General features: G+C 42.6%; 1 protein-coding gene across 4 annotated transcripts; it reads left to right on the top strand.

Annotated features, from left to right (window-relative positions):
- The first annotated feature begins 5,027 nt into the window (after window positions 1–5,027).
- On the top strand, window positions 5,028–19,517 carry LOC105008542 (Fc receptor-like protein 2). 4 transcript variants are annotated; one of them, XR_002196580.2, is made up of 9 exons: window positions 5,028–5,108; window positions 9,017–9,043; window positions 9,197–9,223; window positions 9,750–10,025; window positions 11,140–11,388; window positions 13,430–13,672; window positions 16,633–16,869; window positions 17,503–17,593; window positions 19,016–19,517. XR_002196580.2 is itself a non-coding variant. In XM_029117906.2 (8 exons), the coding sequence occupies exons 1-8, from the start codon at window positions 5,078–5,080 to the stop codon at window positions 17,526–17,528; spliced, it is 1,116 nt and encodes a 371-aa protein (XP_028973739.2). In that variant the 5' UTR covers window positions 5,028–5,077; the 3' UTR covers window positions 17,529–17,921. The 4 variants fall into 4 exon arrangements, 3 of the variants coding, with proteins under 3 accessions (XP_028973739.2, XP_019900717.2, XP_019900718.2); XM_029117906.2 differs by lacking the exon at window positions 19,016–19,517 and having other exon boundaries at window positions 17,503–17,921; XM_020045158.2 differs by lacking the exons at window positions 17,503–17,593; window positions 19,016–19,517 and having other exon boundaries at window positions 16,633–16,929.
- The last annotated feature ends 4,545 nt before the right edge of the window (window positions 19,518–24,062 follow it).

Genomic DNA, 24,062 nt, shown 5'->3' with positions numbered 1-24,062 from the left:
CACAGACAACCACAGAGGGCAGTATACCTCACCATGTTATCTGTCCTTTGTTGCTGTAATACCATAGAGAACCACACGGGCAGTAATACATCACCATGTTGTCTGTCCTCTGTAATTATAATATCACAGAGAACCACAGGGAGCAGTAATACCTCACTATGTTGTCTGTTCTCTGTAGTTATAATACCACAGAGAACCACAGGGGGCAGTAAAACACCACCATATTGTCTGTCCTCTGTAGCTAATATACCACAGAGAACCACATGGGGCAGTAATACACCACCATCTCAAATCGCTTACTACGTTCTATAAGTACGTACTTCGCAGATGATGGTAAAGTATGTACTGTTTAGTATATAGTAAGTTAGTATGCCAGAATTGGGACCATTTGGGACATACTACCTTGTCATTAAATTGCGACTCCACGTTAAAGGATTTTAGAATAAATTTAGCATCACACCAAATGTGAATGTTTAGCCAAACACCACTAAGCATTGTGTGAAACAGACTAATGTTTCTTATGAAGTTTACTACCACCACAAATAGCATGAACTGTCCATTTTAATTGTATATTAGCCAGTAGGCCTACTAGTATCTTACTAGGAACAGTCATAAGAATAGAGCAATTGCTAGCGAGTCTGAAGATGGGATTTATACTGACAAAACTATTTAATTTCATGGCACAACGTTTTTCTTTCATTTGTGATCGACATCAAGACCATTCTGACCAAGTGTGCCACATTGTGGTTTAGCAGCTGCTCCGTAGCCGACCAGCCATCGTAGACCTCCAGTACATCTCTGGTACCCAGCTCCCAGCCATCGTAGACCTCCAGCACATCACTGGTACCCAGCTCCCAGCCATCGTAGACCTCCAGTACATCACTGGTGCCCAGCTCCCAGCCATCGTAGACCTCCAGTACATCACTGGTGCCCAGCTCCCAGCCATCGTAGACCTCCAGCACATCACTGGTACCCAGCTCCCAGCCATCGTAGACCTCCAGCACATCACTGGTACCCAGCTCCCAGCCATCATAGACCTCCAGTACATCACTGGTACCCAGCTCCCAGCCATCATAGACCTCCAGTACATCACTGGTACCCAGCTCCCAGCCATCGTAGACCTCCAGTACATCACTGGTGCCCAGCTCCCAGCCATCGTAGACCTCCAGTACATCACTGGTGACAGCTCCCAGCCATCATAGACCTCCAGTACATCACTGGAAGCCTGCTCCCAGCCGTCGTAGACCTGCAGGGCATGCAATGTCAGCACAGGGTGCTCAGGGATGATCAGGGACCCTTCACATCGATGCCACAATCTGTTTGCCCTCCTACTATCAGGCAGGTGGTACAGGTCTCTTCATTCTCACACTGGCAGGCTCAGGAACAGTTTTTTCCTATCCACTGTAACCCAGAGAACTCTGTGACACAGAGACCTCTATGACCCATCACTTATCATTACCCTAACCCAGGGACCTACAGACCATGCAGAAGTCACCTTCAATATGTCAGATACCCTTACCCAGGGACCTACAGACCATGCACAAGGCCCTTCAACACATTAGATACCCTTACCCAGGGACCTACAGACCCTTCAACACATTAGATTCCCTGATTACACAAGAGGTTATCCCCCTGATAGCACAAGAACTTGAATTACCCAAAGCAGTTACAAGCAAAGATAGCTGCAGATTGTTACATTTACAAAAGTGGTTATACCCCTTATAGCACAAGAACTTACATTTGAATTACCCAAAACTGTCACAAGCAACACAGAAACAAATATCCTCCAATAAATGTTTAAAATGGGCAAGGGGGACAAGTGTCCCAAGTTTACTTTTGGTCTGCAAACTAGTCCATAAGCAAGGAGCATAACAGGAAAAGGCAGTCACACCCAATTCTGTGGAGATTGCAGGGGCCTCAAGTGTAATCCAGGCTTGAGATCTGGTTTTATGAGTTATATTTCTAATGTTGATAAGTGATGATAAATAAGAAAGTAGTTTATTTAAAAATACTTATTGACAAACACGAGAGCATGTTGTTCTCGTATCAAAGACAGCCAAGTCAAGCCCACACTTTGATATAAACTAACGTTTATAACATCAAGTGTACATAAACTGTACTCAACTATTGACCTGAAGAGATAGGTGACCTGCTTCATGCTGACTGGCTGGCTGGCTGAAAGGGACAGATCAGTTTGTCTGACAAATAAACCTCAACTTCCTGTATAACTCTATTGACAACACACACAAACCACAATGACATATGATTCAAAGATTACATATACATTTAAATTAAACACTGCATAATTCAATCAATCAATCAAAATGTATTTATAAAGCGCTTTTTACAACAGCAGTTGTCACAAAGTGCTTTACAGAGACACCCGGCCTTAAACCCCAAGGAGCAAACAACAGTAGTGTTGAATTTCAGTGGCTAGGAAAAACTCCCTAAGAAGGTCGAATTTTAGGAAGAAACCTAGAGAGGACCCAGGCTCAGAGGGGTGACCAGTCCTCTTCTGGCTGTGCCGGGTGAGATATTAAGAGTCCAATTGGAATAATAAATACATTTCTCTGGGCTAAATCCAGAGTATATTTGATTTTAGACTAGGTCAGAAGTATGACCAGGTGGACAAGGACAGGAACAGCAACGGTCCCCCCAAACCAGGTAATCCGCATGTGTGGACCAGGACCTCATCTCCTTCTAAAATTTAAAATTGGAGGAAACTGAGAAAAGTTAGTAGTACATCCCTCATGTCCCCCGGCACAATAATATAGCAGCGTAACACCATGGAAACTGAGACGGGGGGGTCCGGTGACACTGTGGCCCTACCCGGGGGAGGCCCCGGACAGGGCCCAACAGGCAGGAAATCAATCCACCCACATTGCCAGGCATCAACCAAAGGGACACCCACCAACCGCAACCCCCCTGAATGAGGGCCGAGTATTGCTAGCAGCGTACAGCCCAACTGCACAAGTGCGCAATAGAGAGTCAGAGTAATTCAACCTACCACCATCAATGACAGCTGGTGTACACTGTATACACAATGTATAGGTATGGGTTTATCATCAGACTTTGTCTTGAGAAAGCAGTATGTATGTGAATTGACCTGAATACTCAAGATCTCCAGGAACAGAATCCATCCTAAAGGGGAAGTACAACACTTAAAGGAGAACCGAAGAAAGAGAACGTTTCCTTAAAATTGACCGATGTGAAAATCTCTGATGCTGTAAGTCTGAGTCACTGGGTCCCAAAAATTATTTCTAGATTAGATTCTACATTAGATTCTACATTAGATTCTACATTAGATTCTACATTAGATTAATCTTCGTTGTCATTGAACAAGTACTAGTACAGTACAACAAAATGCAGTTAGCATCTAACCAGTAGTGCAAATAGAAGAGGGCAGAACATGGTTTAAGAGTATTAAGTATAATGTATGTTGTAATGTACAGCTTTGGAAAAAAATTAAGAGATCACTGCACCTTTCCCCACTCAAAAAAGTAAGGTTTTGAGTGGGGAACAGAAGAGACCACTGCAAATGGAACGTTGTTCCTCACTCAAACATTTTAATTTTTTCGAGAGATGTATATTGTATATATGTAATGCATATTGATATTTACATGGTCAAATATAATATTATGGCAATCCAAATGCCAAAACTTGTCTACAAATGTATTTGGGTAACACCTTGTTTTGTAATTCAAACGGGACTTGTGAAATAAAGTATCCATTTTGGGATATTCTAGCAGGTCCCTTCAAATTTAGTTCAATTCCACAAAGTATTTAATCATATCTCCAATCCCAATAACATTACCTAATCTTGCTTGTTGATTGTTTAATAGCATCAAAGATTTTCTCATTGGTAAGTTTAAAGGAAACGGAAGATGAGAGTAAGAGGCAGACTCAGGATAAAGAAGGGAGAAAGATTAAGGAGATGATAGGATGGAGAAGAAGAGATCAGTTGGGGAAAGAAAACTAATATCACAAGGTGTTGGAGCTACAGAGTAGTGAGAGGGTTGGAGTTAAGGAGTAGTGAGAAGGTTGGAGTTAAGGAGTAGTGAGAAGGTTGGAGTTAAGGAGTAGTGTGAGGGTTGGAGCTATTTGACAAGATGCCAAATATACTGTGCAGCTCCCTAAAGACTGGTTTTGACTATTATCTTTTTCTCGATGAGTACAGCTGATACTGTGATACTCTGATCTGGTTCCAACCTGTGATGTCTGTATTTTATCATGGTAAAATAAGTCTTGCTTTTAATAACATTAAAGGTACAGTGGTACAATGCTGAAGTGTGCATCTAAAGATAAACGTGTACATGTGAGACCAAAGACAGAGATTAGTAGATATGGGCTGTGGTGATCAGAAAGTCAGTTTCCCCCTGCTCTGACATATACCCCCCCCCCCTACTTACCACATCATCTGCTCTGAGCAACTGAAGGAGGAGAGAAAGGAGTAAAACTGTTATTCACCACTTCTCCATTGAGTATTAAATAATAGAGTGAAGTACACAGTCAGGAGCCACAGACACATAAACACAGCTTGTTCCTGTGTGGCCTTCTCTAAACTGTAAGAAAACACTAAAATAATAATAATAAATACATAAATCCTGAACCTGTTCTCATTTCTGTGTGGATGACATTAGCATGCATCACATCATCTGGACTCAATCCACTGGAAATCAGAAAAATGAAAGAAAACTGAATGTTTTAACAGGGTTAAAACAGAGAGGTTGGCAGCCTGATGTAAACCTGTAGTTTTAACAAGTTAGTATAGGCTCTATACTATAGGCCATAGCTCTTCAACACTCTCCTGGGGACCCCCAGCCATTCAATCTATTAGATGTATCCCAGAGCTAGCACACCTGAATCATCTTATTCATTTATTAACAAACCCTTACCTGTTGAATCAGGTGAGCTAGTTCAGGGCTAAAACTAAACTGTGAGATGGTTGGGGGGTCCAGAGGATCTTCCACCTCTCCTCCACTAGGGGGTGTCAGTGTGTCAGAACAGGATGAAGGAGGGTCTATACATCTAGTAGAGTTGCTGTAGATCACAGAGACTCACTCATCATCAACCCAGGATGGAAGTGACACCACTCTATTGGATACTCTGTAAGTACTCTTCCTCCATGTCAACCTGTCTCTCTCCTTCCCTACCTCCCCCAACCCTCTCTCCTTCTCCTCCTTCTCTCTCTCTTTCTGCATGCTGTGAGATTGGGTATGAGAGGGTGGTGTGGTGAGAGCTTTCAGTTCCCCATTTTCTTGTTATATTATTTTCCTCTGGTTATTACTCTCTTGCAAGGACATGGTTGGATGTGTTAGCTAATTTGATAAAAAAAAATTCATTACGAAGGCTGGCTGTATTTCTAGTTAGTTTATTTGGTAGTGGGGATGGCGTCTTCTGTGGAGAGGTTGTCCTTGTCTCTCCGCCATTGTTTCAGGTGTGTGCCTGAGCCGAGTGTGACGGTGGAACAGGTTCTCCTTGCTGTGGGTGAACTAATAGGTAATGAAAACCTTTCCACTGCGTCACGAATGAACAAAAAAATGGCTGTGTTTGTGAAAGAGGGTGAGAGTGAGAATGGACAAGGGTGGCTGCCACAGCGGCTGTTGTGGACGGTTGTTCTGGAGTGGAGGCGCTGGTGACTGGACCATTGGTGGACGGTTGTTCTGGAGTGGAAGCGCTGGTGACTGGACCATTGGTGGACGGTTGTTCTGGAGTGGAAGCGCTGGTGACTGGACCATTGGTGGACGTTTGTTCTGGAGTGGAGGCGCTGGTGACTGGACCATTGGTGGACGGTTGTTCTGGAGTGGAGGCGCTGGTGACTGGGCCATTGGTGGACTGAGTAGCTACAATTGCGGAGGTTAATTCAGTGGATACAGTATCTGTCTCTGTGAAGGTGGTGCCGGATGTGCCGGAGGGGATCATGAAGGCCGGCTCTCCAGGTGATTCCCAGTTTACACGTTGGATCGGGTTAATGACTTTCTGCGGGGGTCTTTTGACAAACAGGTTGATGTAGTGAATTTCGGACTGTAAATGTTATGAAATCATCGGTTGGTATGGAAAGGTTAGTCAGAGGGGGCGCTGGTGATTGAATAATCATGTGGCCGTAGTGAGAAAGTCTTCTAGAGGGAAGTCAATGGTTGTGAAGAAACGCAGATAGGTAAAGATGGGTTCTGTCATATATCACAATGCCTCTACCTTCTATTATCTGTTATCTATTGTGGCTTTCTTACTATCAAATTCCATTTCCATGGAGTCCTTTAAATATAATTAATGGTAGAGATCGGATTCGTAGAGCTGTGGTCTATGAGTTTAGTAAACAGAAACTCTTGAATGTGGTTTTCTTACAGGAGACCCATAGTGATGGTTAATGAGATTGGGGTATTGAGTGGAAGGGGCAGTGTCATGGCTCAAATGTCACTGCGGGTGTGGCAATCCTGTTTTCACCTGGTTTGGATATTAAGGTGATCTCCACCTCTGAGGTAGAGAAGGGTAGAGTGTTGATGGTTTCGGGCAGAGATAGGGGGGCTTTCTTTCCTGTTTGTTAATGTCTATGCTCCCTGTAAAGGGGCTGAACAGGTCCATCTGTTTGACAAGCTGAGACAGGACCTGCTGCAGTATGACGGGGACACTGAGTTTGTTTTTGGGGGTGATTAGAACTGTCCTATGGATTACACTGTGGATAAAAATTGGGAATAGGCTTGTCCGCAGTCGGGGGTGGTTTTAATGAATTGGTTGATGTGTGGAGGGAAATGCATCTGGGTGGTTGGAGCTAAATGTGGGTAAGTGTTGTGGAGGGTAGGGTCAGTGCTGCTAGGTTAGATAGGATGTATGTCAGTGGGGGGTGCTGTAACAGGAGTTACATGTGGGTAAGTGTTGTGGAGGGTAGTGTCAGTGCTGCTAGGTTACATAGGATTTATGTCAGTAGAGGGTGCTGTAACAGGAGTTACATGTGGGTAAGTGTTGTGGAGGGTAGGGTCAGTGCTGCTAGGTTACATAGGATTTATGTCAGTAGAGGGTGCTGTAACAGGAGTTACATGTGGGTTAGTGTTGTGGAGGGTAGGGTCAGTGCTGCTAGGTTAGATAGGATTTATGTCAGTAGAGGGTGCTGTAACAGGAGTTACATGTGGGTAAGTGTTGTGGAGGGTAGGGTCAGTGCTGATAGGTTACATAGGATTTATGTCAGTGGGGGGTGCTGTAACAGGAGTTACATGTGGGTAAGTGTTGTGGAGGGTAGGGTCAGTGCTGATAGGTTACATAGGATTTATGTCAGTAGAGGGTGCTGTAACAGGAGTTACACGTGGGTAAGTGTTGTGGAGGGTAGGGTCAGTGCTGCTAGGTTACATAGGATTTATGCCAGTAGAGGGTGCTGTAACAGGAGTTACATGTGGGTAAGTGTTGTGGAGGGTAGGGTCAGTGCTGCTAGGTTACATAGGATTTATGTCAGTAGAGGGTGCTGTAACAGGAGTTACATGTGGGTTAGTGTTGTGGAGGGTAGGGTCAGTGCTGCTAGGTTAGATAGGATGTATGTCAGTAGACGGCTGCTGTAAGAGGAGTTACACGTGGGTAAGTGTTGTGGAGGGTAGGGTCAGTGCTGATAGGTTACATAGGATTTATGTCAGTAGAGGGTGCTGTAACAGGAGAAACACGTGGGTAAGTGTTGTGGAGGGTAGGGTCAGTGCTGATAGGTTACATAGGATTTATGTCAGTAGAGGGTGCTGTAACAGGAGAAACACGTGGGTAAGTGTTGTGGAGGGTAGGGTCAGTGCTGATAGGTTATATAGGATTTATGTCAGTAGGGGGTGCTGTAACAGGATTCTGGGGTCTCAAATCTGCCCCAGTGGTTTCTCGGATCATCACATGGTTACAGTGGAGTCCAGCATGTCAGTTCAACCTCGTCTGAGGTCTTACTGGTGCTTCAACGCCATGTTGGTCCATGATGTGTCCTTTGATGAGGGTTTAGTGTTTTCTGGGATTGTTGGAGGGGTAGGAAGCGTGGGTTTGAGAGCTTAAAGAAGTGGTGGGAGGTGGGTAAGACCCAGTTAGAGTGTTTTGTCAGCAGTACTCTGCCAATAGTAGCGCCAGAATCAGGGCTGTGATTAAGACATTGGAGTTGGATATTGGGGAGGGAGTGTCTGTTCTGTGGGGAGGGAGTGTCTGTTCTGTGGGGAGGGAGTGTCTGTTCTGTGGGGAGGGAGTGTCTGTTCTGTGGGGAGGGAGTGTCTGTTCTGTGGGGAGGGAGTGTCTGTTCGGTGGGGAGGGAGTGTCTGTTCTGTGGGGAAGTGGAGACAGTTCAGCTCTTTTTTTTCTATTGTTCTAGGTTGGTTTGGCTGTTCTCTTTCTGAATTATACACAGTGGATGGGGGGGTGTTGTTACTGAATTATACACAGTGGATGGGGGGGGGGTGTTGTTTCTGAATTATACACAGTGGATGGGGGGGTGTTGTTTCTGAATTATACACAGTGGATGGGGGGGTGTTGTTTCTGAATTATACACAGTGGATGGGGGGTGTTGTTTCTGAATTATACACAGTGGATGGGGGGGTGTTGTTTCTGAATTATACACAGTGGATGGGGGGGTGTTGTTACTGAATTATACACAGTGGATGGGGGGGTGTTGTTTCTGAATTATACACAGTGGATGGGGGGGTGTTGTTTCTGAATTATACACAGTGGATGGGGGGTGTTGTTTCTGAATTATACACAGTGGATGGGGGGGTGTTGTTTCTGAATTATACACAGTGGGTGGGGGGGTGTTGTTTCTGACTTTTTAAGGAGTTCTGTTGATGACTGTGTGACTTGTGTGGTTGGGGGTTAAATGGGGGGGGGTGTATTGTGTGGTAATAATAATAATATTAATGTATCTCTCTATCACTTTAATTCAGTCTTGTCTTTGTATTGAAAACATTGTTCATGTTTCTGTTTATATTGCAACATTCTATTGTTGTATCTCTCTTTTTGTATCCCTCCCTTTCTCTCTAAATGTCTCATTCTCTCTGTTTCTCTCTCTGTGTTTCAGTGTTGTTTATCTCTGGACTGACTTCAGGTAATGATTACTTTCTATTATCTAATTATATTAGTTCATTTTTATACAGAAGGGCTACAGTTCCTCTCTCCGTCTCCTTCTCTCTCTCCATCTCCTCTCTCTCTCTCTTTGTCTCTCTTTCTCATTCTCTCTGTTTCTCTCTCTGTGTTTCAGTGTTGTTTATCTCTGGACTGACTTCAGGTAATGATTACATTCTATTATCTGATTATGGTGGTTCAGGTTTTAATACAGAGTTTACCCCAGTCCAACTATTAACTACATATCAGAATCTCTGGATGAGAAAACAGTGTTTGTTAGTCTCTCACATGCATTTCTCCCAGTAGGAGACTTGTTAAACCTATTCAATGTGACATAGTAAAAAAAAGATTTCACGTTGACAGTCTGGTTATTATTTAATAACTCTGTGTATATGTAGAATACTACAAATATGACCCACAAAAGGCCAATATAATGGGCATCTTGTTTCTGGGAAACTCACTAAACACTATACTTGTTATTCTCCTCTCAGATATATTTATCTATCTGTGTTTTAAAACATTGTGATTGGTTTGAAATCCTCAATCCCAATATAATCACAATATGGAAAAAACTAAATTACAGAAATAAGTTAAATTGTGTATTTCATGAAGTAGATGAGATGATTCATCTTCATTGTAGATTTAATTTGATTGAATCCCCTCACCTCCAAACCCCATTTCTCTCCCAGGTCAGTCTCCAGCCTCTCTGATTGTCAGACCCAACAGATCTCAGTTCTTTGAATATAAATCTGTCTCTCTGAGCTGTGAGGTTCAGGGTGGTTCTACTGGATGGAGAGTGGTGAGGAACCCAACAAGTGGAAACCTTACAAGATGTGGTGATGGATGGGGGAGGTTTGATGGAACCAACTGCATCATCTCCTCAACCAAATCAGTAGACAGTGGAGAGTACTGGTGTCAGTATGAGTCTGGAGAACACAGTAATACTGTCAAGATCATAGTAACGGGTATGGTACTGATCACCATTTACTAACATCACAGTGCATGTTATGTGAATAATCACCATATACTAACATCACAGTACATGTTGTGTTGATAATCACCATCTACTATCACAGGCGATGGAATATTACTATATGTACTATTTACTAACATTGCAGTTCAAATTAACCTATTAATTTAATTTATTAGCCAGCCATCAATTTATTAAATCAATGGTTTACAATTGGTTTCAGAGAGCGGACGTTTGATTATGCAGATTACAATTATATTACAGTTAGTATCTTTCTATTATATGATTATACTACAGGTGATGTTAGTATCTTTCTATTATCTGATAATAATACAGGTGATGTTAGTATCTTTCTATTATCTGATTATAATACAGGTGATGTTAGTATCTTTCTATTATCTGATTATACTACAGGTGATGTTAGTATCTTTCTATTATCTGAATATACTACAGGTGATGATTAGTATCTTTCTATTATCTGATTATACTACAGGTGATGGTTAGTATCTTTCTATTATCTGATTATACTACAGGTGATGTTAGTATCTTTCTACTATCTGAATATACTACAGGTGATGGTTAGTATCTTTCTATTATCTGATTATATTACAGGTGATGATTAGTATCTTTCTATTATCTGATTATACTACAGGTGATGTTAGTATCTTTCTATTATCTGATTATACTACAGGTGATGTTAGTATCTTTCTATTATCTGATTATAATACAGGTGATTTTAGTATCTTTCTATTATCTGATTATACTACAGGTGATGTTAGTATCTTTCTATTATCTGAATATACTACAGGTGATGGTTAGTATCTTTCTATTATCTGATTATATTACAGGTGATGATTAGTATCTTTCTATTATCTGATTATACTACAGGTGATGTTAGTATATTTCTATTATCTGATTATACTACAGGTGATGTTAGTTTCTTTCTATTATCTGATTATATTACAGGTGATGGTTAATATCTTTCTATTATGTGATTATACTACAGGTGATGTTAGTATTAATTATGTTTTTCACCATTTCTTGATTGTTGGTGTCAAGGTCTATAGTAAGGGGCATTCCTCTCTCTCTCTCAATCTGTCTGTTTCCAGCCTTTCTTCACATCAGTCCAGACAGCTCTCAGTTCTTTGAGTATGATTCTCTAACTGTTAGCTGTGATGTTGGATGGGTTGTGAAGAGAAACACATTAAAAGAAGAGACTACAGAGTGTGGTAATACCTGGGGGAAGAGGAACATTCTAGACTGCGTCATCAGCAGCTTACGTCCCAGAGACAGTGGACAGTACTGGTGTGAGTCTTGGTCTGGAGACCAAAGCTCCACTGTCAACATCTCAGTTCATGGTAGGTCCATTCATGTCTGTCTTTCTCTCTGTCTGTCTGTCTAATCTAAGCTGTGTTGATTTAATATATCTTCATGTTGTACAGTACTGTAGTAAGGTCTTACACTATTTGGAAAATTAAAAATTAAAGTCATGTATATGAGTAATACATGTTTTACGTTTAGAAAAAAAATTAAAACACTAGAAAATTGAAATTAAAACAAAAAAACATGATTACAGTTAAATGTAAAAAAAAAAACATACACTGCTAAATAAAATAAAGGGAACACGTAATCATCACAGTATAACACCAAGTCAATTAAACAACAATCTATCCAGTTAGGAAGCATAAGCGATTCTTAATCAATGTCGCCTGTTTTGGTGCAAATGAAAGTGACAACAGGCGCACTGGAAAGGGGAACAGCAAGACAACCCCCAAGAAAGGAATGGTTTTGCAGGTGGTGGCCTTCTTATCCTTCCTGACGGATACTTCTTAAGATTTGCGTTTTGCTAGTGTCTATGTCACTACTGGTAGCATGAAGTGGTACCTGCAGCCCATTCAGTTTGCACAGGTAGTTCGTCTGAGAACGTCTGAACTGACAGGTCCGCCTACTATCTCTTCACAGATGAGAGCAGGTTCAGACTGAGCACATGACAGACATGAAAGAGTCTGGAGGCACCATGGTGAACACTATGTTGCCTGCAACATCATCCAGCATGACTGGTTTGGCAGTGGGTCAGTGATGGTCTGGGGAGGCATATCCTTGGAGGGATATTGCACAGACCTCCACGTGCTAGCCAAAATTACTTTCACCTGGGCAGCTTGTTGTTTGGGGAGGGCATGCACTTTTTTCCTTGTTTTAATATGGTAAAACTGGATCTTTAATTTTTGCCTGAACTCATAAGTGGAGCCAGCCAAGAAGGGCGAATGTCTCTTACTGAGTAGACTGACTGACAAAACCCCCCCCCATCCACTGTGCATAATTGCTACAAGCCTTAGTAGCTACGTTATAGTAAGCCTAAAATAAAACTGTTTACGGTTATATTGCGACTATTTCTGGTGGAATTTTGAATGCAAAAATCCACGAATCCTTGCATGCTTTTTGGGGTAATATGGATCCAAATCCCTTGCGCAGTAAAAGAGGAGGGGTTTCCACGATTCTCTCCCCTTTTTAAAAAAAGTCAGTTATCGTCAACTATATTGATAGTTATAGTTTCAATTTCATTCACGAATGAAAGGAAAACAAACATTGTTGTGCCATGAAATGAAATTTGGCAGTGTAAAGTTTATCTTCAGTCTCGCTAGAAATTGCTCAATTCTTATGACTTTTACAAGTAGTAAGATACTAGTAGGCCGAATACTGTCATGTTTCAAGGAGGGAGGCGTAAGCAAACGCAGGATAAACTAAGGAGGTTTAATATAATAGAAACAAAACAAGCACCTTGTGCTGGAAAAGTACACAACTGAAAGAACCACAATGGCCAAAAACCCAACAGACAGGTACATAACATTAAACAATGATCCACCAAGATCGGGAGACAAGGGCTGAACTAAATACACAGACTAACAAGGAGAACAGCAGCAGGTGTAGGCTAAACACAGGTGGATGGAATGAACTGATTAACTCAAATGTGAACATGAGAGACCAAACTACAGATTCAATACATTGAATGTAGTGTAGCAACCCTGTTAACACTGTTGTTGGTTTCGGTGTTAGCTAATGTAGGAAATTAGTTTCAAGGTTTGTGAAGGTTTAACAATGGAGTGAAGTGACATCATTCATCCCTTTTAATCGCATTTTTTGTTTGACTGGAGTTTCCATATCAGTACTGTTCATCAGATAGAGACAGTTTTTTTTCTGCCTTCAACTTGCCAAAAATCTTCAAAGGTCTTTCTTGCCATATCACAATGATCTCTCTTTTCAAATGGCCAAGGTCCTGAAATGTTTATTTCTTTAAAAAAAACTCTGTCCACCAATCACATTGACTTTTAAAATGAGTTTCAGGTGTGCTTCATGTCATTTAGTTTATGTTTCTGTATGATGTTTTTATATTATGTACAGGTGGTCATGTGATCCTGGAGAGCCCCGCCCTTCCTGTGACTGAGGGACATTCTGTGACTCTGAACTGCAGATACAAGAAAACTCCCTCTAACCTCACAGCTGATTTCTACAAAGATGGATCCCTCATCAGGAATGAGACTACAGGAGAGATGACCATCCCTGCAGTTAACAAGTCAGATGAAGGATGGTACTGGTGTAGACACCCTATAGGAAACTCCTCAAAGAGCTGGATAACTGTGTCAGGTGAGAATATGAACTAGGAGAATCACCAGATAGATGGATGACTGTGGCAGGTGAAAATATGAATCCATCAATCAATCCAATTTATTTATAAAGCCCTTTTTACATCAGCAGTTGTCACAAAATGTTTTTACAAAACACCCAGCCTTAAACCCCAAGGAGCAAACAACAGTGTTGAATTGCTAGGAAAAACTCCCTTAGAAGGCTGAAATTTAGAAAGAAACCCAGAGAGGACCCAGGCTCAGAGGGGTGACAAGTCCTCTTCTGGCTATGAACATATCTCATCTCTCATCTTCATCCGCTTATCCGTATCGGGTCACGGGGGCAGCAGCTCCAGCAGGGAGCTTCCCTTTCCCGAGCCACATTAGCCAGCTCTGACTGGGGGATCCCAAGGCGTTCCCAGGCCAGTGTCGAAATATAATCTCTCCACCTAGTCCTGGGCCTACCCCGAGGTCTCCTCCCAGCTGGACATGCCTGGAACACCTTCCTAGGGAGACGTCCTGGGGGCATCCTTACCAGATGCCCGAACCACCTCAACTGGCTACTTTCGACATAAAGGAGCAGCGAGTTCCTCACGGATGGCTGAGCTTCTCACCCTAACCTTTAGGGAGAAGCCAGCCACCCTTCTGAGAAAACCCATTTCAACCGCTTGTACTCGCGATCTTGTTCTTTCGGTCATGATCCAGCCTTCATGGCCATAGGTGAGGGAAGGAAGGAAAATTGACCGGTATATCGAGAGCTTTGCCTTCCGGCTCAGCTCTCTTTTCGGACAGGGCCCAACAGGCAGGAAATCAATCCACCCACATTGCCAAGCATCAACCAAAGGGACACCCACCAACCGCAACCCCCCTGAATGAGGGCTGAGTATTTCCAGCAGAGTTCAGCCCAACTGCACAGCAGAGAGACAACAACAAGCCAGAGACTCCACCCCCGAAATGCATTGGTGGGAGGGCATCCCAGTGGCGATGAGAGCCCACCTGGCAAGACAGCAAGGGTGGACAGTATCAAGCCTTTCTGGTCACCTTCACACCCCCGGGCCAGGCTACATTTAATCATAGACCATGCTGTATAAATGAGTTTTTAGTAGACACTTGAAAGTTTGCACTGAGTTTGCATTTCTAACCTTAATTGGCAGATCATTCCACAGTAGTGGAGCTCTATTAGAGAAGGCCCTGCCTCTGGCTGTTTGTCTAGAAATTCTAGGTACAATTAGAAGGCCTGCATCTTGCGATCTAAGGTTATGTGTAGGTATGTATGGCTGGATCATCTCGGCGAGGAAAGTAGGAGCAAGTCCATGTATTGATTTATAGGTTAACAATAAAACCTTAAAAAGCCCTAACCCTAACCCTAACCAGCCAATGTAAAGAGGCTAGTACTGGAGTAATTTTTACTTAAAAATCAAACAATGTGATTTTCTGGATTTTTGTTTTAGATTCCGTCACTCACAGTTGAAGAGTACTTATGATAAAAATTACAGACTTCTACATGCTTTGTAAGTAGGAAAACCTGCAAAATCGGCAGTGTATCAAATATTTTTTCTCTCCACTGTATAAACATAGACTGTCCCAATTCAGCCCTCGTGTGAATACTCACAAGACTCCAAGGAACGTCCAGAATAAAATACATTAAAAAGGACCCGGGGTGTAACAACAAGATGGGAACGATCCCGACCAACCGCAAGGACACAAGACACACACCAGCATGCCACAGGGCGCAGGGTGTGAGAAATGAAACCAAAAAACAAGAAAAAAAGAAAGACCCAAACGAGGCAAACCAAAGTCAGGGAATTGATACCACTCAACCAACTATACCACTCAACCAACTATTATAACCAACCATCGTTGTAATAACACGTGATTGATGACGTCTAAAGCTTTGTTTGATCACATGAATTTTCAAAGCCTCTAGGCCTGTCAACAAACTCCACAACCTGGGGATCAGCCCCTCTCTCTGCAACTGGACTTAGGACTTCCTAACCAACAGACACCAGTCTGTCAGGTTAGATAACTTCACCTTCTCCCCGCTGATCCTGAAAACTGGTGTTCCACAAGGCTGTGTGCTGTTACCCCTCCACCCTGATACTGAACACTGGTGTTCTACAAGGCTGCATGCTGAGCCCCCACCTGTACTCCCTCTTCACCCATGACTGTGTTCCTTTACACAGCTCCCACATTATTGTCAAGTTTGCAGAAGACACCAGGTCTGACTTGCATCTCAAACTTGTCCTCATTGCACATTCAAAACTGCTACTGTACTTGCATTTACAATAGGTAAATACACATGTCTACCTTAGGAACCTCACTGCTGCTATCCCTGCATTTCAGTTGCACATGCCACCCTACTCCTTCAAATTGCCTCGATTGCAAATTCAAAATGTCATTGAGAATTGCCACTTGTACCCGCATAACTTTTTATCCCACTTACATACATTATACCTGTAAATTGTCCATACATTTTCCTTGTACTCTACTTATACTTTTTCAATGACAATAAAGTTGAATCTAATCTAATCTTTAATCAAATGTCTGTCTTTTTATTCTCAAAAGCACAAATAACATATTGTCGTTCTGAGCAGTGAAACACTTTTGACGTGGCATGCAACATCTACACAGTGAGCATTAAGTAAAATACAATGCAAAAAATATACATAGAAATATACATAAAAATGAAAACTAGCAGCAATTCCAAAGAATTTAGGCTTTAATATTATGTTATTTAGGTTAGGATGAATGTTTGGTTTAGGGAATAAGGAACATCAGTTTCTGGGTTTTAGGTCCCTACAAGGACAGACAAACATGCCTCTCCTGGAATGTAGACCAGAGGCCTATACTACAAGGTAGGATTTGGGATTAGCAAGCTAATTTCAGGTTGAACCCTAGGTTGTTAGTGTGATGTCTGTGTTCTCTGGTGTGAGAAAGTCTATCTGCACTGAGTGTGTTGTGGTCCTAAAATTCTTTCCCCAGGAACCTCATCTCCATCTTCACCTCCACCCTCATCTCCATCTCCATCTCCAACCTCATCTCCACCTTCATCCACATCTCCACCTTCATCTTCATCTCCACTTCCCCCTCCAGAGTCATGTAGTGACTCCAGAGTCTCTCTGTCCAGGCTGTTGTGTAGTCTACTGGTGGTGTCTCCATACCTGATAGTGACCACTGTACTGATGGTGAAACACAGCAGGAACAGGAACAGAGCTAAAGGTGAGAACCCTACTTTTACACAACACTGACTGAAAAGAAAAATAATGATGACAAAGAAGATCCAACCAAATATTTGACTTCCTCTTCTAAATTGGAGAGGTCTGTCACACTGAGTGCCTGGGTAGCAAAAGAGTTTTATTACCTTGATCAAATTCAGAACAGCTGTCATGTTTCAGGAAGGGAAGCAGAGGCAGTTGCAGGTAATAAGGGCTTTTATTTGAATCCAAAGGAAATTCACACCAAAAGTAAGTTAGGACTTAAAATAAATGTTGCCCTTACATAGGGCGCACAACAAACCTTTACTACAGTAATGTTACTATATCCTAGAAAGGTAACCAACGCAACATACACAATAGCCCACAAGGAACAGAGGGAACTATATACATACAGCTAATGGGGGAAACAATAACCAAGTGTGATCACTGATTGCACAAAGACAGTCCATGATTGGGTAATGAATGCTAAGGCAGTACTAGCTAGAAGGCCGGCGACGCCCATCGTTTGCGCCGGAACAGGAAGAGGATTTGCCATGGAGGTGGATGTGACAACAGCAAATTAGTTTCACCTCGTTGGCTCTGGGATTTAATCCAGAAGTCTTTTGGTTCAACGCTCTGTGATCTGCTTACTTTTCAGAGATATTATCATTCCCATCTCTGTAACATTTCTGCTCTATCTGAAGAAGAGAAGCTGTGATGTCATCACATAATCAGGAAGGAATTTTCAGGTAATAAAAAACATTATACAGATTAGAAAAATGACTAACCCTTTACACGTGACTGTCCCAATCATCTCTACTAACCCTTTACATGTGACTGTCCCACTCATCTCTACTAACCCTTTACATGTGACTGTCCCACTCATCTCTACTAACCCTTTACATGTGACTGTCCCACTCATCTCTACTAACCCTTTACATGTGACTGTCCCACTCATCTCTACTAACCCTTTACATGTGACTGTCTCACTCATCTCTACTTACCCTTTACATGTGACTGTCCCACTCATCTCTACTAACCTTTTACATGTGACTGTCCCACTCATCTCTACTAACACTTTACTTGTGACTGTCCCACTCATCTCTACTAACACTTTACATGTGACTGTCCCACTCATCTCTACTAACCCGTTACATGTGACTGTCCCACTCATCTCTACTAACCCTTTACATGTGACTGTCCCACTCATCTCTACTAACCCTTTACATGTGACTGTCCCACTCATCTCTACTAACCCTTTACATGTGACTGTCCCACTCATCTCTACTAACCCTTTACATGTGACTGTCCCACTCATCTCTACTAACCTGTTACATGTGACTGTCCCACTCATCTCTACTAACCCTTTACATGTGACTGTCTCACTCATCTCTACTTACCCTTTACATGTGACTGTCCCACTCATCTCTACTAACCTTTTACATGTGACTGTCCCACTCATCTCTACTAACACTTTACATGTGACTGTCCCACTCATCTCTACTAACACTTTACATGTGACTGTCCCACTCATCTCTACTAAAGCCCATTACATGTGACTGTCCCACTGATCTCTACTAACCCTTTACATGTGACTGTCCCACTCATCTCTACTAACCCTTTACATGTGACTGTCCCACTCATCTCTACTAACCCTTTACATGTGACTGTCCCACTCATCTCTACTGACCATTTACATGTGACTGTCCCACTCATCTCTACTAACCCGTTACATGTGACTGTCCCACTCATCTCTACTAACCCTTTAAATGTGACTGTCCCACTCATCTCTACTAACCCTTTACATGTGACTGTCCCACTCATCTCTACTAACCCTTTACATGTGACTGTCCCACTCATCTCTACTGACTATTTACATGTGACTGTCCCACTCATCTCTACTAACCTGTTACATGTGACTGTCCCACTCATCTCTACTAACCCTTTAAATGTGACTGTCCCACTAATCTCTACTAACCCTTTACATGTGACTGTCCCACTCATCCCTACTAACCCTTTACATGTGACTGTCCCACTCATCTCTACTAACCCTTTACATGTGACTTTCCCACTCATCTGTCTAATAAAATACTCTCTTTGAAATTAGTTGCCAACCTCTCCATCCATCATTTCACATCTCTGTTCATATCTGCACAACATTTCTTTTTCAGACAACTGAACTTCTCTCTAGATGGGTTTGACTTGACTAACATTACATTAACCGAAAATGACTACTGCAAAGACAACTTTTCACATTAATATAAAATTATCATGACAAACGTGACTGGTGAAACCAGTGTGTCATTACTAACAGAAAGACAGTTGTAGTGTTATAATTAATTCTAAACTAAGTGTCAATAATGTTAGCCAGCCTTCAAGCTGTTAATGTAATGAGCTTCATTGTTTTTTTTATGAAAAAATATTTGTCATTGTTTTATTTTAATATGTTTTAATTATTATTATTTTAACTTTAGCAAGAAGAGTATATTTCTGAAAGATTTTTCCAATACCTAACGCTTCCATGTGTAGCATCCGATTGGTCCACTAGATGATCCATATGTGGTCATGAACAATAGTGTATTGTGTATTGTATTGTAGTAATGTGAAACAACATAACATTACCTGTCTGTGTACATGGAGTTACAGCTCCGGAAAAAATTAAGAGACCACTGCATCTTTTCCTTTCCTTTCCAAAAAAGTTGAAAAGGAAGGTTTTGAGTGAGGAACAGAAGGGTTCAAATTAAGAGACCACTGCAAATTGAACGCTTCTGTTCCTCATGCAAACCCTTCCTTTTCAACTTATTTGGAAAGGAAAGAAAAAGGTGCAGTTGTCTCTTAATTTTTTCAGATTGCTCCAATCTTAAAATGTCTTGGAATATTTAAATTGTAAAACTGACACAAAAATAACTTAAATAAAAGTTTATAATTGTGGGTTAAGTTCTTTTAATCATTTTATGAATGCATTTATCTCACCTTGGCTAAAGGGGACCCCGTCTCAGACGTACAGTTGTGCTCATAAGTTTGCATACCCTGTGTGCTGTCTTTAAAGTTAAGTGAATGGGTTAAATAAGTTATTCGTTGGAATAACTTATTTAACCCATCCTCATAGGCTTCCTAATGCCTATGAGGAAGCAGAAGTTGAAAGAGAAGACCTCTGCTATATCGAAGACGGGCCCCTCAGTTCAGTCCGACGCACTACTGAGTACATCCAACAGCAGTCTGAGTTGGGCTTTCTGGAGCTGCCTGCAAAGTACGTAGCTGTGGAGTCACATGATAGAAAAAGAAATACATTGGAAACGTCTGAGGATAAATCGGCGAGTTACCAGGGTATCCAAAACAACGCACAGCCAGTTTACAAAGACATAAAAGAAGAGGTATCAATCAACCCTCATAGTAGTCCGAAGTATTCAGCAATTCCTGAAAATAAATACTTACCTCAGCCTCAAGGTGCACAAGACTTTGCAAAATATCTTATCCGAAGGGAAATGGTGACGGCTGGTCTTCTGCAATTTGATGACAAACCTGAAAATTATTGGTCATGGAAATCCTCCTTTCTAAGTGCTACCAAAGATTTGAACCTCTCAGCCTGGGAAGAATTGGACCTAATGACAAAGTGGCTAGGAGCTGAATCATCAGAACAGGCCAAGAGAATTCGAGCAGTTCAGTTCCTCAATCCCGCTGCAGGTGTCAACATGGTTTGGCAGCGTCTCGAAGAGTGTTATGGGACATCAGAAGTCATTGAAGACGCACTACTCAAAAAGATTGAACATTTTCAGAGGCTGTCAAACAGAGATAACGTTGAGCTGAGAGAGCTAGGTGACATTCTCCTTGAATTGGAGTGTGCTAAGGAAGATGGTGCTCTACCAGGCCTCTCGTATTTGGATACAGCTTGTGGGGTAAAACAAATAGTGGAAAAGCTCCCATATAACCTCCAAGAAAAGTGGACAAGCCTTGGAAGCAAATTCAAGGAGGACAACAGAGTAGCTTTTCTAACCTCTCTGTCTTCTCCAAGTTTGTTTGACAACAGGCAAAGATAAAAAACGATCCCAGTTTCACTATATCCACCCCCAGCAGTCATGCCTCTTTCAGGACAGAAAAGCCTCTGAAATACAGTAATAAAGCTGCTGTGACTGTACACAGAACAGACATACCCTCAGAACCGTCAGGCATCCAAACCAGTCCTGTTTTAAAGAAATTGGATGAACCAGACCGTCAGTGTCCAATACACATAAGCCCCACCCACTGAAAAAATGTACGCTTTTTAGAGACAAACCCCTAGACCAGCGCAAAACATACCTCAGGGAGAATCGTATCTGCTATAGATGTTGTGGATCTACTCAACACATGGCAAAGGACTGCAAGACGACTGTCAAGTGCTTCGAGTGCAACAGTGACAAACACATTGCGGCCCTGCATCCAGGTCCTCCTCCCGTAACCACACAGAGTGCGATGGGTGACAAAGATGACAGCGGGGAGCACATTGAAAGCTCATCTTCTTCAGTGACCTCCAAGTGGACAGAGATTTGTGGAAACGCAGATAGTTCACACTCATGTTCCAAAATCTGCTTGGTGAAAGCATATCTTGCAGGAAAAAAAGAGAAGGCAATTAAGATGTATGCAGTGCTAGATGAACAGAGTAATAAGTCCCTAGCCAAGATAGAGTTCTTTAACCTCTTCGAGGTCAACGCCAGCTCCACCCCATACACGCTGAAAACCTGTTCTGGAAAATCAGAGACTTCAGGTAGGAGAGCTGTTAATTTCCATGGACGGAAAACTACAGCTTTCCTTACCCATCTTAATAGAGTATGACATGGTGCCTGATGATAGGACAGAAATTCCCTCCCCAGAAATTGCTCACCATCACCCCCACCTGTAGATTCAGCCTGTAGACTGTGACGCTCCTATCCTCTTGCTCTTAGGAAGAGACATCCTTAGGGTGCACAAGGTGCGTTAGCAAATCAATGGGCCCCACAATGCGCCTTATGCCCAGCGGCTAGACCTTGGTTGGGTCATTGTGGGAGAAGTATGCTTGGGAACAGTTCACAAACCATCAGAGGTCAACGTTTACAAAGCCAACATACTGCACAATGGTCGCACATCCTTTCTGAGACCATGTCCTAACAGCATCCACGTGAAGGAAGACTACAGTGGCATGACACAGAATCACGGTCCAACCTTCCCTACATGTGAAGAGGACACCAATCTCATCATGAGTGCAGACAACCTAGGATGTTCAGTGTTTGACAGGTCAAAGGATGATGACAAGCCTGCACTATCCATAGACGACAAAGCTTTCCTAGCCATCATGGATACAGAGGTCTATCAAAATAAAGGAAACAGCTGGGTGGCACCCTAACATTCCGCTTTCCAAAACGACACCTTCCAAGCAACAGGGAGCAAGCTTTGAAACGGCTTTGCTCACTACGAAGAACGCTAGAGAAAAAAACTAAAATGAAAGCTCACTATATCAAGTTCATGCAGTCCATGTTAGATAATGATCAAGCTGAGACTGCTCCACCTTTAGACAAAGATAAAGAGCACTGGTACCTGCCGACATTTGGTGTATATCACCCGCAAAAGCCAGACCAGATACGGGTTGTGTTCGATTCAAGCGCTGAATGTGATGGTACATCTCTTAATGACGTGCTGCTCTGTGGACCAAACTTGAACAATACCCTGTTGGGAGTTCTTATGCGGTTCCGAAGAGAATCAACAGCCCTAACAGCAGATGTGCAGCAAATGTTTTATTGCTTTGTTGTCCAAGAAGACCACAGAGATTATCTTCGGTATCTCTGGTATGAGGTCAATGACACCAGCAAGAATTTGGTAGAGTACAGGATGAAGGTCCATGTATTTGGAAACAGCCCTTCACCTGCTGTAGCTATCTACTGCATGAGACGAGCAGCTCAAACAGGGGAAAAAGAACATGGTTCAGATGCAAGACAGTTTGTTGAGAGACAGTTTTATGTTGACAATGGTCTCACCTCAGTTGCCACACCTGAAGAGGCAATAGATCTCCTCACACGAACCAGAGAGATGTTAGCAGAATCCAACCTGTGATTGCACAAAGTGGCATCAAACAGCAACCAGGTGATGGAAGCCTTCCCAGCAGAGGACCGCGCCAAGGATCTAAAGGATCTGGATCTTGGAGTGGATCCTCTTCTGCTTCAAAGGAGCCTGGGGCTCTCCTGGAACTTGAAAACAGACAGCTTTACTTACCTGGTGTCCTGTGAAGAGAAGCCATTCACACAGAGAGGCGTGTTGTCAACGGTCAACAGTTTGTATGACCCTTTTGGCTTCGTAGCTCCCATAACAATGCAAGGGAAAGCTTTGGTCCGAGATTTGTCATCTGAGCAGAGTGAGTGAGATGCTCCTCTACCCCCCAAAAAGGAGGCAGAATGGAACCTGTGGAAGAACTCATTAAAGGCTCTTGAAGACCTGCACATACAGAGGTGCTATATTCCAGTCTCGCTGTCTGCAACACAGAGAACAGAACTGTGTATATTTTCAGATGTTTCTACAGTAGCTATAGGAGCTGTGGCCTACTTGAGAGCAGTCGACACTGACGGACAATACCATGTTGGATTTGTCATGGGAAAGTCGAAATTGGCTCCTCGCCCTGCCCACACCCTTCCACGACTTACTGATGGGCCCCACACATCCTGTCCATACATTCTGTCCATTCTTCCTGCTAGGAGTTGCCCATGTGACTGACATAGGCTACATGGATAGGTCCATTGACCATAGGTTGGAAAATACCATACAAGGGTCTGTTGTAGTATAAACCTTTCTTATTGGAGGGTATTGGAATGTGTAATGGTTGGTTATGACCACTGGCCACCTACTATGTATCCTGGTATAAAGGACTGTGTTGCCTCTGTAATTATGGAAGAGATAGAAATGAGAAACGGAAGGTCAACATCATAGACTCATGCTGAATAAAGATGGCTCTCCCCTGACTTCTGGTTGCATTTATTTTGTTCATGGATCAAACTTGGACAGAATCTAACAAGGAGATCCACTCACCCTGAACAGTGGCACTATATACAGACAGACTTGAACCCAGCAGACCATGCAACCAGGTCTCTACCAGCAGCCCAACTCCAACATAGCAACTGGTTCTCAGGACCAGCCTTCCTGTATTGTGACAAAGCAGCAGAGACTCCTGAATCTATTCACCCTCATTGAGCCTCAAGCTGATGATGACGTTCGTCTTGA

The sequence above is a fragment of the Esox lucius genome, chromosome 24 (genome assembly GCF_011004845.1).
Source record: "Esox lucius isolate fEsoLuc1 chromosome 24, fEsoLuc1.pri, whole genome shotgun sequence".
Taxonomy (NCBI): Eukaryota; Metazoa; Chordata; class Actinopteri; order Esociformes; family Esocidae; genus Esox; species Esox lucius.
This window is presented reverse-complemented; position numbering and strand designations above follow the sequence as displayed.

What these genes read in the sequence shown, in the direction of transcription:
- LOC105008542 (XM_020045158.2), top strand. Translation starts at nt 5,078, where the DNA reads ATGGAAGTGACACCACTCTATTGGATACTCT. An exon ending in TATCTCTGGACTGACTTCAG is followed by an intron (nt 9,224 to 9,749) that starts GTAATGATTACA and finishes TTTCTCTCCCAG; the next exon opens with GTCAGTCTCCAGCCTCTCTG. An exon ending in GAGCTGGATAACTGTGTCAG is followed by an intron (nt 13,673 to 16,632) that starts GTGAGAATATGA and finishes TTCTTTCCCCAG; the next exon opens with GAACCTCATCTCCATCTTCA.